Genomic DNA, 18,986 nt, shown 5'->3' on the forward strand with positions numbered 1-18,986 from the left:
GCTTCAGCTATGGCTGATGCAATCAATCAATCTAAAATAAAGGGATAAGAAAAGTAAGAACAGAATTGGCTCACCAGATATGCAATGCAGACAAACTAACAAAAAGGATGAAGAGATCTGTTCCTACACCAAGTTGAGCTATCAGCTTCAGAATGAGAAAAGTCAGTTACAAAATGATCTGTATTTGCCCCCTTCAGCATGATTTGGCCTGTTCACTACACTTATTTTTAGCTTATGAAAAATCTCTCTTGAAAGACACTGCTGAGCTGGTTACAGAAAAAATGGAGAGGTTTTAGAAAACATTTCATCAGCAAGTAGGAAAGACTCATTCAAACTGGGTTAGATATTGTCTGCTACTTGGATTAAAAATCTGTTTGATGAAAAGATTCAAGATGGCTTTTTCGTGTACTGTGACTTTTGCAAGTTCAATTTATTTCAGATTTATCTGACCATCTTGCCATACTTCAAATTAAACACCTCTCTCAATTCAAAAATACATACGCATCTTTTTTTGTTGTTAATTATTAAGGTGAACATGCAATCAAGCACTGCTGTAGAGACAAATACTTCTGTGAACCAAAGCCTCAGCTTTTTTTTTTCATTAAAACTGTCTACAGTATTACAAAAAGGTATGCATGATCTCATTTTAAAATGTTTATTAAAATATCAGTGTTTAAGTTTGAATCAATATTAATATCAAGTTCATTCTTAAAGTTTAATTTCAACCTTGTAGAAAATTTCAGTGATCGTACGTGAACGACCTCTTTCCTTGGTGACATCCTTGTACTGTCTATCCACAACCGCTTTCATGATAAACAGTGAAGCTAAGGTGTCACCTGGTAGTATTAGTTAACTGAAGACAACAGGGATACATCCTCCACAAATTAAATACAGTGCCAGTTAGTCATAATTCATTTATGTTCAATGTATTAGTTCGTACATGTACATTTCACCCCCCACTCTCACCTCTATCTTGAGTTACGTGCTGCTGTCATTAATTGCTAGAAATGTAATATCGAAATGCTGAAGGTATGTAGATCCTCCATCCTTTCCCACCCAGAGGAATAATTATTTTTCATTGAATAAATTCACCTGGAGAACTCACTATGGCCACAAGGCTCCCAGAGTCTGTAAGACGGCCCCAAGGCATTCTGCAAAACTCTGTAAGCTTGCCCTGCCTGTGAACTGCATTTGCTAGATATTAGACAATTCCAAGCCAAAGGTCTTTATATCCGTATTTATGCACATCCCAATTCCTCTGCATGTAAACAGGAAGAATAAGGCTCTATGTTGCATTCATTTTGCCCACAGTTTTCCACAGACATTTTCTTTTTGTCATAATGGACAGCAGACAGCAAAGATTGATTTAGCTGAAATACTTGCTTGAGCTTTATTTAAACGGAGTTAGACAAGGAAGTCTCAATCTTGATGAGACCAGAGATACATATCAGGCAGAAAAAGCTGCATTTATAAGCAGGGTTGACAACAGTCTACCATTTAGCAAGTAAGAGAGAATGGCAGGATTCAGAGCCAAAGCCAATTAAGTGTCATCACTTCCTTCCATCTGGCAGAGAGACTACAAAAACACTTAATTAAGGAATTTGATCTCCCTGCCACATCCAAAACAATTCAAACTTTCAGAATTTTCAGCTTTTGCATTTTCAACCTGTATAATGCAGCCACCCAAACAAACATATGCTCTGGTGTGTCAGTTCAGTGTTATGCTAGTGTTGGTGTAATGGGTGTACTTCAAGGCTGAAGTACAAGGGTTGAGCCGAGTGAATTCTGGGCTGCATGGTTTCATGGGGGTAAATGCATTTATGGTGAACTAGAACTGTGAATTATCTGAAATAAAACCTAACCTTTTATTTAATCATAGGCCAAACATATGTCACATCTGTATACAGCTGTAGTTCTCTCTCTATACACAATTTTAAGTTGGAGTAAATCCCACTAACAATGCAAGTACTTCTCCAGAACAGAAAAGGAAACGCTCATGGAAAAAACATGATACATTCACACACATTTGTACAAATTAGTGCAAGCAGGATCTAGTTCCTTTACTTTTAAACAACCCCATATATTTCAAAGTTACAGTGTAAAGGTTAGCTGCTAGAGATACTGTTAAATGGATGTCCATTTCTTATAAGAAACCTACTGGTGTTTATCCTTGCAGGTGAAGAAAAATAAACTAGAAACTTCAATTTATTTTTTTAATTAAGAATTGAGGAGCGGGGGAAATGTAGACTTTAATACAGCCCTTCAGCTGAATAACTTATATATGAAGTCAAAGCTCAGACTTAGAGCTCCCTGTAAGCTTCAGAAACCGTTGGCAGCTTAAAGACCGCAGCTGTAAAGCAGTCCACTGTTTAAATTAAATGAACCTTTTTAGAAGAATTAAGGTAAATTTCCAGTGGCCATAAATACATATAAATGTTAGAAAATGGCAAAATTATTAAGCATATTTCAAATAGCTATTAGTCATATACTGCAAAGCTGACAATAAAAAAAAAAAAATTACCCTGTTCCTCACAAAATATACTTGCTTTTTCAGATGACACAGAAAAGGGGGAAAAAGTCACCAACAGAGAACATTCTAAATGATAACATTTTGACTCTAGAAAGAATTTACCAAATATGGGCTTACCCTTACTTGGTGCTGATTTTCTCACAGAAGCTACATGGTCTTCAGAGATAGCAAGGCGCCTTAGCACATCAGCCAGCGCTGCTTTTAGGACAGTGATTTCATCTTCTTGCTGCTGAACTCTCAGCTCCAGGGCTGAAAGTCGGTCTTGGACATCGGATGTGCTTGCAGCTGAGATGCTGTCATCTGTATGGAAGGGAAAGAGAGTAGAAAGAGTTTTAACTGTTTTGTTCTAAACCAAAAGCCATAGAAAGACACAGAATGAGTATGTCTATCCCATCATTTTGAAGTACTGAAGATGAACAAATATGTTCAGGCAAAGAAGGAAAGGATATGTATCATATGAATGCTTCAAGAGAGAAGTGCAGCTAATCATTAACTTAGAAGGCTTAAGCAGCATGGTTCTACCACAGTCAGAAGAGGAAATTACTTTCTGTTAAAAGCGTAGAAGGAAAAACATGCTTACCAGTAGAAGAAAGACTGAAATCAAGTTTATTTACATAGCCAACTGAATTAACCCCAAATTATAAAATTGAGGTTAAATTTTGCAAAATATTCTTTAAGAACTGTTCAAGAATTTTAAACAAGGTCTTTAGTTTTAAAACAAGACATAAAATTATAAAAAAAGCATATCCATAGTTGAACATACTAGTATTGCTAGCCATGATCTAATTGCATCAAGTGACAATCTCAATTTAAATGGTCTAGATCTGAGTTCTTAACTCCAATCCTTTCTCTGTACTTTTTTTCACATCACCACCCTGCATGAGCCAAAAAATAAAAAATAAAAAACAAGAGAGAAAGAGAGAGAGGGAAAAAAATGACATTATAACATTTGGCCTGACGTGAACAGAAAGTAAATACACTACAAAAAGGTTCCAAAAACTTATTTGGCCACACAGAGATAGATTAGCATTGAAGGCGCAATCCAGCCAAATCTATTCTTCAGTGGTAAAAAGGAAATTACAGCTTCTGCATATTCTTTGCTTTTGACAGTTCTTTGCATTACTTCTGCCAAGCCAAAATAACACATAACAGATTTTTGTATTTGGCTGTTCCAATAAGTCAGAGTCCAACCACTAAAAAAGACCCATAGAAGAATATGTTGCTCAATCACAAAGTACTGAATTCCTTATCCATCCTCACTTAGGCTTACTAGAACTCAGGATTCAACAGGTTTACAAAATTTTTTACAGCCTGAGTTCTGCAAAGAGACAGTATGAGTTCATATTTTATGAAACATATCCAAACAGAAAATTCACACATAAGGAAAAATAACTGGATGTTATTACTGTCAATTTATAATCTAAATTTTAGTTCACTAATGTGATGAATACCTAACAAAGGAATAATAAGTTATCATAAAGCCATAGCCTTAAAATTCTATTTTTGACTAAATTCCTTAATTAAATTCCTTTGAAATACTTGTATAAGGGTATCACTCTTAAAGTGAATGTTTCATAAGCAAATGAAACACAGGCCAAAATGGTTCAAAGAATTAAATATGAAAGAGATTATGGATTTTAGTGACAGCTTTAAAGCAGAAAGCCTTTGTGTATGATAATCACTACTGAAGGAGCAAGAATTTAGCTAAGTAAAAAAAAATTACAATATTACTTTTACAACATGAAAAAAGTCCCATAAGGAATTAGTAAAACAAAGTAATAGTAGTAGTGAAATGAATTTGTAACTACTATTAAACCAGAAGGCATGGTTACAATTACACTGATATGACAACTCCTAAAGAAGACAGTTTTGCACAACAATTTAATTCACTATTTTGTTAAACTAGAAGCAGAAGTGCATTACTGCATGGCTAATACTGTATTCATTTACACTATTAAATAAGAACTGAAGGGAAATTAATAAGGTATGCAATCAGACTGAGATCCAGAAATAGTAAATCAGAACACCTCTGAACAAAATGTCTGTAGTATCACTAGCCACCAAAAACACCTCATCTATCCAAAAAAGGTCATTTTTTAAGAAGTTATTTTAATGACTCTAAAACCCAACCTATTCAGTTCTCTTTCTAGTATTTTAGAAATCCACACCAGTGACTGCTATTCCAGGTTGGAAAGAACTGTGAAAGATTCTTATATTAAAAACCCCATTTTCAAAACATAAAAAAAAGATCTCGTTTAAGGAGTTACTGGAGGTTCCTACAAACACATGTACCTATATTGCATGTTAAAAGGAAGTAAATTTATGTAAATTTATGTAAATTTACTTCATAAAGTCAAGAAGAGTTTTGACTTTAGGGAAGTGGATTGAAAGAGGCACCATATAATTCATACTTCTATTGCAATCACAATATTAGCCTTTGTATAAATGCAGAGGACAAGCCAAAACGAACATTGGACCAAACAACAACAATTATTTTCAAAGTAACTTTTATGACCTTTGCATCTCATCTTACACTACCAGCAGTCCAAACAAACACAGAAGTTTGACATCTCCTTAACGCTTTTTTCCTTTTTTGTCTGCCAAAGCCTTCAATTAATGAACTATTAAAAAGTCTTATTATGGATAAATTCCCAGGATCTTTAAATATGCAGCAGATTACTGTAAAACATTTGTAAAAGGAGTGAGTAGCTCTCTGTAAACTGTGTCAAATCTTCATTTTAGAAACTAGATGTTATTGTTTCCCCTGCATGGAGCCCAAATAATAGTAATCACCAAACCAGGAAAGGCTCCATTACTGGATTCAGTCTGATAAGCATTGATAAAAGTGCTCTACTAGAGCTGCTTTTTTTTTTTTTTTTTTTCCCCTCCCCCCCATTGACTACCAACATTTACTAGACTGCCTCTGCTAAATCCCAGGAAAGGGCTGCAGTAGATGTCTCCTGCAGTCCTCTAAGCCACAGCTATGCCACTCATTAGAAATCTCAAAGGGGCACGGGAGAGCAAGTCTTCCTGCCCAGAAGGGTTAGCTGCAATGCTCTGACCTCCTCAACATAAAGTGGGATGGTGAAGTTGGCTGATTCCGGTCTCTGTAACCCATGCTATGGAGTCTCAGACCTTTAAGATGCACGGTGAGCTGAGGCAAAAGCACCCTCAAACCCAACTGCCTGTCAGAGGTTGCAGCTCTATAAATGGGACATGAACAGGAAACCAAGATTAAGCCAGTTAGGTGACTCAAAAACTGGCAAAGCGACGGGCTGTGTGTGCTTAATGAGAGAAAAGAGGTTTTGCATCACTGGTGGCTGCTTTGCATTGCAAGGGGGCACATGAGACACAGCGACTGAAAGGAGAAGCTTGACAGCAGGTAGATCACTAGGAAATCAAGAATATTTTGGTTGATCAAGGATCACAGTCACACAATGGGAAGACATTTTGCTATCCTCTATCACTCTACAGAAGCAGCGTATATTCTGAGTGATGACAATTACATATTACACTGGGAACTACGAGAGAACTAAAACAAATTATTCCCAACCCAAATACCTCATCCATGACAGCAAATACTCAACTGAACTCCAACATGCCCTTCTTGGCAGTGTCTTGAAAGTAAGTCAGTTAGGGATTAGCTTAAAAGAAGATGCCTTGAAAGTAAACACAACTGCAATCCTTGAGATCATTTTAACAAATCTGCACAATACATAACTATTTTTTTTTTCAAAATACCTGGCTCTTGTGGATTTCTTCCTTCAAAAATGCATTCTTATAATTCAAAGAACTACTTCAAAAGAAATTTAAACAAAAAGCTTCCTCTAAGGGCATGCCATTCGCCTTTCAGAGAGGAAACAGCTCTTAATGCAAGTACAAAGACAGTCACAAGTGAAGCGTAAGTCCATCTCCTCCCTCTCTCTTTGCCTACTCCTAAACATCTGGCCATTCCGTCGTGCTATATGGAGCATCTATCCAGACCTTCCATGAGCCACTCAGTTTACTAAACCAGAGGGAGATTTATTTATTCAAAGAAAAAAATTGAGTTAGGAAATAGAGCAAGAGACCTAGGTGGAATTGACTATCTATTTCAATTCATTCACTTCATTTTAAACAGGACTTTTCAGTCATCTGGCTATTTTTTGTAATAACAGAATTATTTCTGATGTGTCAGCCACACTTCCCAAGCTGTCCATGACCTACGCTCTCAAAAGAGCCAATGGAACAAGATCCATCGTGAAAAAAGCACCACCTGCAGTGCCTGCTGGTGAAAGTGAGGAGACATCCACATAGATGTGGATGGAAGGTCCTTCCATGTTGAAAAGTGGTACAAGAGTACTAGAACCCAAAGACAGCAAATATATGCTAAGTTTAAACATACAGTACTGTAACTTGCAAAATAATAAGTCTTGTTATTTTATCATAGCTTTTTTTTTTTTTTTTCTTTTAGCCGTTAAAACATTAATTCCTCCCCTCCTTTTGGAGTAAGCAAGAATGTATCTCCCAGCATACTGAACAGATAAACAGATCTAACAGCCCCTTAGGCTTTCTCCAGGGACTTTGACAGAGGCATCCAATACGTCGTGATGGCACTTAACAATACTCCCAGCCCACCCATCACTCCACTTTTCACATGTCACCAACCAGGCACGTGAGGATAGCAGCATTTGAAAGGTATTTCCCTTAATCACTAGCTGCCTAGGAGAAATCTGAACTCTCTACTGTTTAAAATGTGTGTGCATACACATACACACACGCACATAGGTATATTACAACTGAACCATATATTCTGGGGCCCCTCAACAATTCCAGAGCATCCATTATCACTTCTCTCAGCCAATTCCTGCCAGCCTTGACTAAACGTAAGTAAGGGCTTGATTTTAGACATAAGCAACATTTTAGAAAAACAAATTCTACAAGCTCCAGCACATGGAAATTTAAACCACAGGATGGAAAATACTACATTTTATCCAATAAAACCACACAAACCACAGATATTTTTAAACCCCTGCCTGCCAAAGCACCCACACAGTTTTCTATGTTTTCCCCAGAGTGCTAAGAGTCTTTTATTACAGAAATGCAACCAAAATTACTTGCAGTAGCATAAAGGTCTGGATCACAATTTCTGAAGATAACTGGCCCAGTAGAACCGTTTCTCACTAGACCTGTGATATGCCCACGCGTGTAGGACGGTACGTATTTGCACAGCCTGCAACTTTTATCCTGAAGTTCAGTGAATTATTTGACTCTGGCTGAGGGATTTATTTCCAGAGAGATAACTGACAAATTTGTTTTTCTTACCATGCTAATTGAAAGAAAATTTCTTCACAGTCCTCTGCCACTTATTTTTCTTACAACCAGCTTATAAAAGATGTGAAGATCCTGTTCTGAGTCTGTAATGCATAACTTTCTAAGAAAGGAAGAACTAGACTCTACAATCTTTTGCTTGCAGTATCTCCTTCACCTCATCCAAATGTCAGTATACATACAAACTATCTTGATTTTGTAAAGGACATGAGTCATGGAAGGAGCATGACAAGAACTGGAACTAAAACACGCAACATAAATGTGGAAAATTAAGAAAGCTTGATAGTAGTAACAGATACCTTATTCATTTCTAATGTGCCCCTGGAAGCTAGACCTGGTGGCATGGAAGCTGAGTAGGAAGTTCTCTCCAAGTTTTCCCTTGCTGCAAATTCAAGACCTTTAACACTCTTGATTACCCCATATATCTTTTCATTTGCTTTTCCTTGTTTCCCAATTTTTCCATTCAGAATTAAAACAAACAAACAAGCAAAACCTGCTCAAATTCATTAGGAAATCTGCACTTATTACTGAAGACAAAGGTAAAAGGTGTTCCTTTACTTTCTTGTAGAACAATCATGCAGATGTTTTGAAATGGCTACAGATCATTGTCTGCAGACTAGTACCCATCTTGCAGCTTGCAAATGCATGGCATGTTAGTACTTCCAGTACGAGCTAAAACTGTTATTTTTCTCTTGCACAAACATTTATTCAGGTTCTCAGGAAGAAGCAGCATGTTGTCAGTCCCCACTCAACCAGCTGCACGAGTACTATCATATTAAGAAAACTGTCTTGTACAATTCACTGAATTATTTAACATTTCGTAGTTCAATCTTAGTCCCCTTCATGCTAGTTTAAAAAAAAAAAAAAAAAAAAAAGTATTATTCTCCATTAGCCTTTCATAACTATTTTTAAAATAATATCCACAGTAAGCTTATTTGTATATTATTTGTATAGATCCTACACAGAATCAGACCATAAAATTAAAGTGCAATGCCCAGTGCCTTAAACATTAAAAATGATCATCCTAATGAGTAATCTGCATTTTTAATCATAAACTATATAATATATATAATATAATATAGATATAAAACATTTTTCACTTTAAAATACAGCAGTGCAATCCAACCCTTTAACTGAAGGACAGAGAACTGGGTCTTAAAACCAAACCAAGCCAAAAAAAAAACCCTTAGTCAAGGCTGAAAATCTAGACTGCATCGAAAAACCTCAGTGAAAACCCCAATAGGAATATGGTTTATACTTTATGAATTTTTGTACGACTTTGATAAATGAAAACTGGCACATCTGGAATAGATCTCTATAGATTGGTATATATCATTACAAATAATCATAAAATTCAAAACTCAAAAGAAAAAAAAAAACAATAAAATAACATGTTATAAACGATAAAATTAAATCATCATAGCACTGCAATATGTTTTAAAACAATAATATACAAAGATATATAATTATGTATCTATAGTTAAGATATGTATCTATAGAAAGATATATAACTATAGTGGGCAAAGTTGCATTTGGACTTTTCTATTAAGCATGCTACATATGTATAATCCAAGTTTTGTCTGTAGATGTTCCACTAGAAGATTTTATCTGGGCATGAGTATTCCGCAATGCAATAGTTGCTACCGATCTTTACAATTTTCAACTGGTTTACGATTTATTTGAAATGAGCTCGTGTCTGAGAACTGCACTATTGCAACACTACACTGAAAAGAACATCACCTGTGTTCTGAGGCAATTGCATTTAAAGAGTTGGTCTGACACATACAATGATCTACCTTTTCATCCCTAATAATTAGTTTTGCTTGTGTATGCTAGACATATTTGTGTACACAGGCTTATATTATTTTTTTTTTCTGACATGAAAAGACAAGGGAAAGAGAAAGATTAAAATACAATACGAAAAAAACACAACATAATAAAGTAATTTTGTAATAAAAACATCGACAGTATTATGATAAAAATATATTTGTAATAATCCAGTATATCTGCTGCTGTAAACAATAACTTTTAATACTGATAATCTAGAAATATATCAGCATGAAATTCACAGGGTGCAACTCCACCCATGCTGTATCTGACTAATCTGAGTGTTCAGCTTGCCTAAGTTTGCAGTAACTGGTAGTACTGACTGGGTACCCAAGTTTAACAAGAAACAGAGCAGACTTCGTACTTGCCAATGCTAACTTTGATAAGCAGACTGAGAAAACAGAACAAAGCCAACACCTGCACACACTTCTTATATTTGACATTGGTATCCACATTAATTACTTGAAGAAGCAGGTAATCATGCGGTCTCTCGTGTCCCAGGTAATCATGTGGTCTCTCGTGTCCCTTCCCCATCTGCATAGTTCGTATCAGCTCCACCTCCATTAAGATGCATCTCAATAGTACGATCATTCACTGTGTTTTCACCATCCACTAATTAAAACACTTTTTTCCTAGTGTCAGTTAGTTAGCCCTTGATGCTCCTGACATTGTCCTGAAGCACAAGACCCTTCAATGCTCAGCCTTTGACCAACAGGACATGCCCATATCTTTTTTCAAAGAGTGTTTCTGCATAACAGACAAGTGACCTCTAGACACCATATGTAAAATTCACGATGGCTACAGACACCTGTTTGGGATGCCCTGCATATCTCACTCAGCAGCAATCTCAGTCACCCCAGGCTCTTTTTAATATCTGATGGCACCCTATTTTCACGTCATGGCAATAGAAAGAGAGGCAGAGCATCTTCTGTTATCTAACATACACACTTGGAAGTTCACAGAGGACTTCTGCAATGAACTGCACATGCCTGAGGAGTAACATTTAGTGCACAGACAATCACAGAATCATCCAGGTTGGAAAAGACCCTCAAGATCAGTATTCCTTTGTTGAAAACATTTCATATTACGCTAGAAGCGTCAGCAATATTAACAATTGTGAACACTTCCGAGATAAAATCCTATTTAAAGAGTTATAAATTAGTAACTTTGCCAAGTAAATTGTTCAGGCTAAAAATGTCAGTGCCAGGAGCTCCTTTCCCTTATCCAGCTCTCACAGGCACCTCACACCCACAGCAATCAGGCTTTTGACATGCACAGGGCTGTCCTGCCTGCACACACCGACAAGCAAGCCTTCAGAGTTTCAAATTGGGCAATTACTTAATTAGAAAATTGAGTAATTAGCAGATGCTTTTGACCTTAATCTCATTTTAACTTCATCTGTTAAATGCAAGTATCATCCCACACTGCATAAAGGTTAATTAACACTTGTAGGCTACTGAGACACTACCATAAGTCTGCAGCAAAGTCAGTGTTGAACTTCATGTCTTTCTTTGGAAAGCACGACTAAAAGCCTTGCCATAAAAATAACGTAGTGAGCCAAGCAAAGAAAATTAAAGCAACTCAAAATACAGAGCAACTGCATTTTAGGCAGACTTGTCTTTTCTGAGTATTGACTGACTTGGGGGAGACTAAGTAATTAAAGGCTGCACCTTACTACCCATATGATCCAGAAGACTAAAGACAGGCCTAAAGGGCTACCCCTACCGTAGCTTTTATGTTCAGTCTTTGACTTCCCACTCAACCATTTTCTTTAAACATATTTCATTGCTGCATAAATCTTAAGATAGCAGCATTAATTGTCATTGATCTGGCTCAACGCCCCAAATGATATCGGCACTATCCAGGCTCAGACAGAAGCACCAGGATCCAAAGCAGCACACAGAGCAGGTCCAGCAAACATCCTGCAGAATTCACTGAGAAACAAGAGATCATCTGAAACACAGTGGCTTTCCAGGAGTACTTTGCCAACTCATTTACACAAAGCAGTACCCACCAGTTATCTGGAGGGCAAGGAAGTTGGTGTGCAAGTAAAATCCAGTTTGCAAAACCCTCAATCTTCACATTGCAACAACTCAGGCAAAATCCACCATTTACTGTAGTCAATCTCCTCTGCTGCAAAACATTTGCATTCAGTAGTACTCAACATAGTTTTAATAGGAAACTTATGGAAACCCTCTGAAATCTTAAATATTTATTGTTTATTCAGGCAACAAACTAATCTGAGTTTTTATTTGTGGCGTGCTTTTAAAAAAGTACATTTTTGCCCAGGAGTTATGTTTCTACTCTCTAAACTCACTGTATTCTCATCAGTCGTGAGGTCTAATTTCAGAAGGAAAACAGAAAAGCACTGAAATCATTAAGTGAGATAACATCAGCCAAAGCAACATACCCTCTTCTTTGATGAATACAATTTATTTGTACCATGCAGGGTTTATTTGCAAAATGTTACTCATCTCAAATCATGAAACACACAGATGAATGATCTTCAGCTTCTGTTATCTAGGAATCGAGTTAGACATTTCAAATGGAAATGTCGGAACACTTCTGCAATTAGTTGTCCTGGATGCTCCATCACACTGCTCTATTTTCTTTCCCCCAGGAGTCATAAATAAGTATCTAACTGTACAAACAAAGTTTATTTGATCTCATTCTGTGCTATTCTAAGCCAGTATCATAAATGTAACTATCCATCAGGTCAGGAAAAATAATGTCCTGGCCTATTTTATTAATTTCCTTTTCCAAATAAATATGTTTTTATTCACGCTGCACACTTATAAATTGGTGTTGTACAGGTTGTGCTTCTGCCAGTGGTTGCTTATATTTTATACACAGTAGGATGTTATCTTGTAGGCTCAGTATTACTTTTACACAACAAGAATATTCTCCTACTGGAATGATGGACATGTGTATGAAAATATCGATATTAGAGTATGTCCACATTAAAGAGATTAATTTCTTGATATTGATATTAAAAACAGCATAACCCATAATATTCTTCACGTTTAAGGGAAAGCTACCGAAGCCCATCTTTTGTGGTACCATTTCAGGGTCAAAATTCAACTTTGCAGTGAATACCCCCAGTACCATCCCTCCCCAAATCCACAATTAACCTCTTTCAGGTGGGTTCACTAGATGCCACGCTCCTCCTGGGCCACCAGCCCACTGTGACTCAGTTTTGGGCTGACAGCAGCCTCAGGGCTCCCCCTCCCAAAACAACCCTTGCCCCTGCAGGGGACATGTTCCCTCTTGGTCTGTTGGGAAGAAGAGGATCCCATGGGTTTCAGTGCTCAGCAGATACATGTGTGCACCAGGGCCAGTGCACACATTGCTTATGTGACACAGCAATTTCAGATAAACGCAAAAATCTGGAAGGAGACTTATCAACTCATTGCATTATCTTAGTTTTTTGGTATTTCAAGTATACGAGTTCTTCCCACTTAATTCACAACCCCATGCAGCCACTGTTTTACCTCTCTGTAAGAGAGATCATTGAGTAAAAGGCCAACTTTTTCTCTGACAAGCTAAAGCAACCTTGCAAAGTCATTATTCTCCCTTACATTTTGTTATCCACAAGCTAAGGATGGCCATGCATTCACTTCCTTGTGAAGAAAATATGCTGTAATGAGACAGAAGTACTTGTGGATGAAGTATGTAATTGTAGTTGTAACCCACTGCTGCAACCAGGGGATACAACTTGATGGTTTTAAAATCTCTTTGTGTAGGTAAAAATAGACACAAGGTTTGCTTCTGATATGTTTTTTAAAGGTTCATTGGTTTTGGGTAGTGTGGGACTAGATCTCTCTAGTCACGAGATAGATCTAGCACAACACTTAGAGCAACAGACACAAAATCCCACTTTGGGTTACCTCCACTGAGATACCTCCCTAACTTCTGCACCTGCTTGCAGCTTTGCTTACTCGAGGTGCATCCAAACCACCATTATTTTTGTTTGTTTGTTTGTTTTTTAAGTGTTGAAAAAGACTTAAAACTCCTTCATACAGAGCAGTCCTGGTATAGACACCACTAAGCTATCTGCTCCAGTTCCAGGACAAAGCACAAGCTCTGTGACTTCCACGCAGCCAAGCTGCAAGGCAGTAACTGCAACCACTCACTGCACACTAATCATCATCTCCATTGCTGTTACTACAGAGGAGAAAGTATTGAGAAATAAAGGGATATGTCCATACTATGTGTCACAGAAAACACTTCAGACCAGACAGCAAGCAGAAATACTGCTTATACTGGTGTAACTTGATAACCACCCTCAAAAAAAGGAAACTGATCATAAATCCAATTTAAGAAGTGACTAGTTCTTTAGCTAAGCTCGTTTGTTTCATTATGTTAGCAATTAATAGTCCCAGCGAAGCTCTGAGGTTAGCACCTCCTATAAACAAGGTGTGGGTGGAAAGCATTGCTCACATCTCTCCTGCTGCTGCAGCTGCTCCCACCTGATGTGAGACCTACTGCACAGTGATCAGACCTGCCATTCTGCAGCATGCGGGTCTGAGCAACTGCAAACGATACCAGGTATTGTTTGCCAAGGATATTATTTTAAACAAGTCTGACCACACATCTACCTTCAGGTGTTGCCATGTTTTCTTTAATAAGGACACCAACAACAATCACTTTCCACATACGCTCTAAACCTATGAACAAATAATATAGCAGTGAAATTAAGCTAATTTCATTCATGATGAGGAAGACTTCTAGAACAGAAGGACATATTCCTACATGTGTGTTTACAGATATATTTTAAAAAGTTAAAGTTAGTTACAGATAGGCTGCTTCCACAGAAACTAATACATGAAAATGAAGGCTGCTTCCACAGAAACTAATAGATAAAAATGAAGCCAGCTTCAATGATGGTATCGGGTCCTAATCCTGGTATTATTAGGCCTGAGCACAGCTGAAAAAGGATGTAGTAAACTGAACACCAGCAGGGAAAAACAAACAAACAAACAAACAAACAAAAAACAGCCCCCCCTCCCCCTCAAAAAGAAACAAAAAAATAATTAAAAATAAAATAAAAAAAAGATAAGGCCTTGTTTACTCTTGATTGAGAGCAAAATAAATAGAATTTTACATTTTTTCCCCATTTGTCAGCTGGGATGTACATGGACACTACACTGATAACAAAATTTTAGTTCCAATTACAACCCAGTGATCTTTGCTTTCCCATTTAAAGTGGAAAATTCCAATTGACAAGGAGGAATTAGGTCTCATCTTTATTTAGGTTAGGGCACGCTTCTGAATCAATTCACCTGCAAGCAAACACAGACACGTAAACAGTGTTCTATGATACTACAACTTCTAAGGGGAAAAAAAAAAATTAAATCACTCAACATTTGGGACTAAATACTTAGGTTCAGAATAGTTCGGCTAAGACCTTTCAAAATTTCACCTTGAACATATTTTATGTAAAAGTCCCATACAAAATCGAAGTATCATAGTCACCATGGATAAATCATATGAAACCATCATGAGTGTGTGCATGGAATTTGCCTGCATGGGAAAAACACTTTCATAGGGATGCATTTTCCTTCCTCCTCAAAAGGATCCTTTAGAAAAACACACATTTCTGATGTGGAATATTTGTCAAATTCCGTAAACATAAAAGGGACTATATTTCTATTAAGTTATTTTTAATTCCATCATGTTTTGTATCATAAACAGGTTACCTATAATCTATTCATTAGATGGATGGAGTCTTTGACGTAGAAAAAAAGCTTCGGGTTTCTTTTCCCACTATTTGCTACAAACCAACAGTTTTTAGGTAAAAAGAACATCACTATAAATAGTAGAGGAGATGGGACTGATTACAGATGTGTCTGGCATTGGAAGTAATCAAGTACTGCAGACACTTTATAGAGAACCAAGAATTAAATCTGGTTGTGACTAAATAACACCAGTGCCATGAATCATGAATAAGCAGCCTCATGCTTTGCCCATTTTCTTCCTTATTCCTCCAAATAAGTAATTTAGTTAAGAAATGACACCAATCAAAGTCTCATTAGAAAGAAGGATTGTTCTATGCATAAGGGACAGATTCACAAAAATTCACAAGCAGCAGAAACGCTGAGCTGCAAATGGGCCCCAGTACTTGCATACGAGCACAGGATGGGTGTGTTTGAAGTCAGCAACACCTGAACAGCATGTTCTAACCACACAACTTTGGGCTACAACCCAGCGTATGGCCACATAAACTCAGGGAGTGAGGAGAAGAGGGAGTCAACAGCATCACAGGTTCCCTGTAGTAACTACTCAAGCGTATACTCTTACTCAAGAATAAATGCCAGGCTGTTAATCCACATTTACTAACCTGCTGTGTCAACATGCTGTACATTCCCACCTTCACTTAGTACTCCGTAACTCGTGTGCAAGCCCACACTGACTAGGTGTGACCATCCCTTGTGACCTGTGACGTGCATACCAAAAAGTCCTTATAGGAAAGCACAATAGGAAAGGCAGCCTGTGCCTCTGAAAGCCAGGAAGACCTAGTTTTAGGAAGACCTAGTTTTGACCCATGGGTGGAGAAGGCACCTCATTCAGCTTCTCGTGGAAGGAAATGCTCCCCTCAATGCATTTCATAGGTAACCTGACTGGGTATTCTCATGGTTTCAAGCACTTCTGAATAGCATCACAGGCAAACAAGGGCAAAACCCAAAAAATTAATATGCCATTTTAGAGCATATGAAGAACAAAAATGATGGTGGGAGAGAAGAACACATGCAGAAGACCTGGCACCTAAACTCTATGTTATTATAATACACCAGAACATCTTCTCATCATGCACTAAAAACTGTGACTAATGGCTGGCACACTTGGTCCTTCCTACCATCTCTTTCCCTGCATTTTCTAAGAAAATTAGCTTTCTTAGCACTTTCTGCAAGTCCTAAGAAAATGCGAACCGTTGCCCTGCACCAGTCATCATCACCATCTTTTCAACCCCCTCTTGATGACTAATACATATTCCTAGAACTGTTAGAAGTGAGATAGCAGAAGAGGCAAAGCAGAAGAAACATTACAAAAACCAAAACCACATTTCTGAATATTAACTACCAAGTAAAAGAAGTGAGACAATTCCACTGAGTCAGGTAAATATAGCCTTCTTAGCACTGCAAGATGGAAAACCCTGGTGACTTTTGTATTTGTGACTTTATTTCATATCTCCATAGCACTGGTGTTACAGCGCAATACAGTAGGTATTTAGCTATATATTACTGTGCAATACCGCAGATATCTGGTAAAGTATGTACCAGGGATACTTTTTTTTTTGTTGTTTCTTAGTCACATTGTAATATTTTTAATGGTGTGCATGTGCAAAACATTGTGCAGCATCGCAGGCTGGATGTAGCTGGCAGGGACCTCTGGAGGCTGCCTGCTTCAAGCACCTGCTCCAGCAGGGCCACTGAAAGCAGGACACCCAGGGGCATACCCAGGTCTCCAGCCAGCGACATGCATGGGAGCCTGACACCTCTCCTGGCCAGACAGAACGATGCCTGCTGCCCTGCTGGTGCCACTCTGCTGGTTCGTCCTGGGCACTGCTGGCTCTGGAGAGGCATGTCCCTCGCTCCCGGATGAATACCTGGAAAGGGAATGGTATCTGAAGAGTAAATGGCACTTTGAGGGGATGTTTAATGGGATGAAGCCTGGAAACAGAACCAGCTGATCGAGCTTACAGTTCGCTTCATTAAGCATGGGCTCATCTAATACATGAAGCAAATAAATATTGTTTAGTCCAACAGTACTTACAATTACTTCATATAAGCGCTCAATAATAGGTTCGTTTAACTCTGCCAAATTAGTAGGAGAAAGTAAGTAAAGCTGTAGTAACCTGATAAGGAAGTATGAAGTCGAATTTAGAAACAAGCATACACTATTTTGCAAACTCTAGTAGGTTTATGGGTCTCTAAGAGGCAGCAATGGTATTTTCACACCCTATAATGAGACAGGATTTTACCTCTAGACCTAAGAGCTGAAGAAGCTGAAACAAAAGGCTCTCGCTAGTACCTCTTCCTGACAGTAAAACTGTATAAATGAGTCTCAGGCCCAAGAAACCGAACAGAGGCAGAGAGGCAGCACTCTCGTCCCACAGTGAGCCCTCAGCAGGTGGCAAGAGCCCGACCCTCGTCTCCCACCATGAGCGGTGTGGGATAAATGGTGGATTCAAACCCACAGCAGTGCTCGCAGTGTGTTGGAAGATTTCTCCCGTCTTGCCACCTAGAAATCTCATTTCAGGTAACCCAGCGTGGGTTGGTGAGGCAGGCTGGCAGGAATTGTGCCCTCATTTGCAAAAATATATTAACTGAACAGGAGAATGCGGTCTCTGAGTTTCATTGTTTTGGAAGATGAAAATGATAATGTGGATCAGTAACCTAGTAATTACTCAGAAATAGTACGTTAAGGTCGTTTTAAAGCTAGCCATGCTCTGACTCTCATATGAAACTGAATTGTGTGTGTCAAATACACTGAAACCTACAACAAATAATAATGATGATAATAACATTATTATTATTAAACCAAACACCAAATATCATAATATTTTAAGTGTATAAATTGAGAGTATACAAATGCCACTAATGCCTCTAGCAGCAGCTGCTCCCCACTGTGACACAGCACCTAAGCGAATGCTCTGCTCCTTCGGCGTTAAAGATAAAAGTATCAAAATAAATGTAGAAGCCTCAAAGCAACCAATTTTCCATCTCTGGGGACTCTGAGAGTGGCATTATTTTTTTTCCACACCCATTTATAAGTGCTGCTTGTGATGCTAAATGTCACTGGAGGCAAATATTTAATGCAAAGCATGCAAAGTTAAAGTTTTCTGAGCAAGTAAATATCTTCCTTGATCAAACTAAAAATTTCTATCCTGTTCTGTATAACCTAAGCTAAATTCTAGCCCAGATCAAATTTGATAGACAAAAAGGACATGTTATGATGTAAACCCTGCCTGTATTTTAGTTACAAAAGGCTCATTAAACATAAGTATATTAAAAAAATAAAAATCCATAACTTGACACCTTACAAACTTTTTTAAAAATCTGGACAAGTTCCCTATCAGTTCTGATGTTCCATTTATTAAAAGGAAGTTCTACTTCTTCCCCACTGAACAACAGATTTATTTTAGCTCTGCCAACAAATGAGAAATAGGATGTATTTAAAATGATACCCAGAAATAACAGCCAGGAGAACCCCTACAAAGAAGTTTTTTTTGTGTTTTTTTTCTTTGATTCTGTGTTTGTCAAGCACCAGCACAAAACAAGTCACCACTACAGGTAACACACGGCAGCAGTAGCAGCTC

General features: G+C 37.8%; 1 protein-coding gene across 5 annotated transcripts in view; it reads right to left on the reverse strand.

The window, feature by feature from the left end:
• The window catches only part of EML4 (EMAP like 4), a 159,736-nt gene that overhangs the window by 71,513 nt on the left and 69,237 nt on the right, over window positions 1-18,986 (reverse strand). For 4 of the 5 annotated variants that reach the window (XM_082756779.1, XM_082756780.1, XM_082756778.1 and 1 more), the window contains exon 2: window positions 2,648-2,830. In XM_082756779.1, coding sequence (XP_082612905.1) covers window positions 2,648-2,830 — 183 coding nt within the window. The remainder of the gene's footprint in view (window positions 1-2,647; window positions 2,831-18,986) is intronic. The other variant, XM_082756777.1, reaches the window with a different exon arrangement.

The sequence above is a fragment of the Aythya marila genome (assembly GCF_965140915.1).
Source record: "Aythya marila genome assembly, chromosome: 3".
NCBI lineage: Eukaryota > Metazoa > Chordata > Aves > Anseriformes > Anatidae > Aythya > Aythya marila.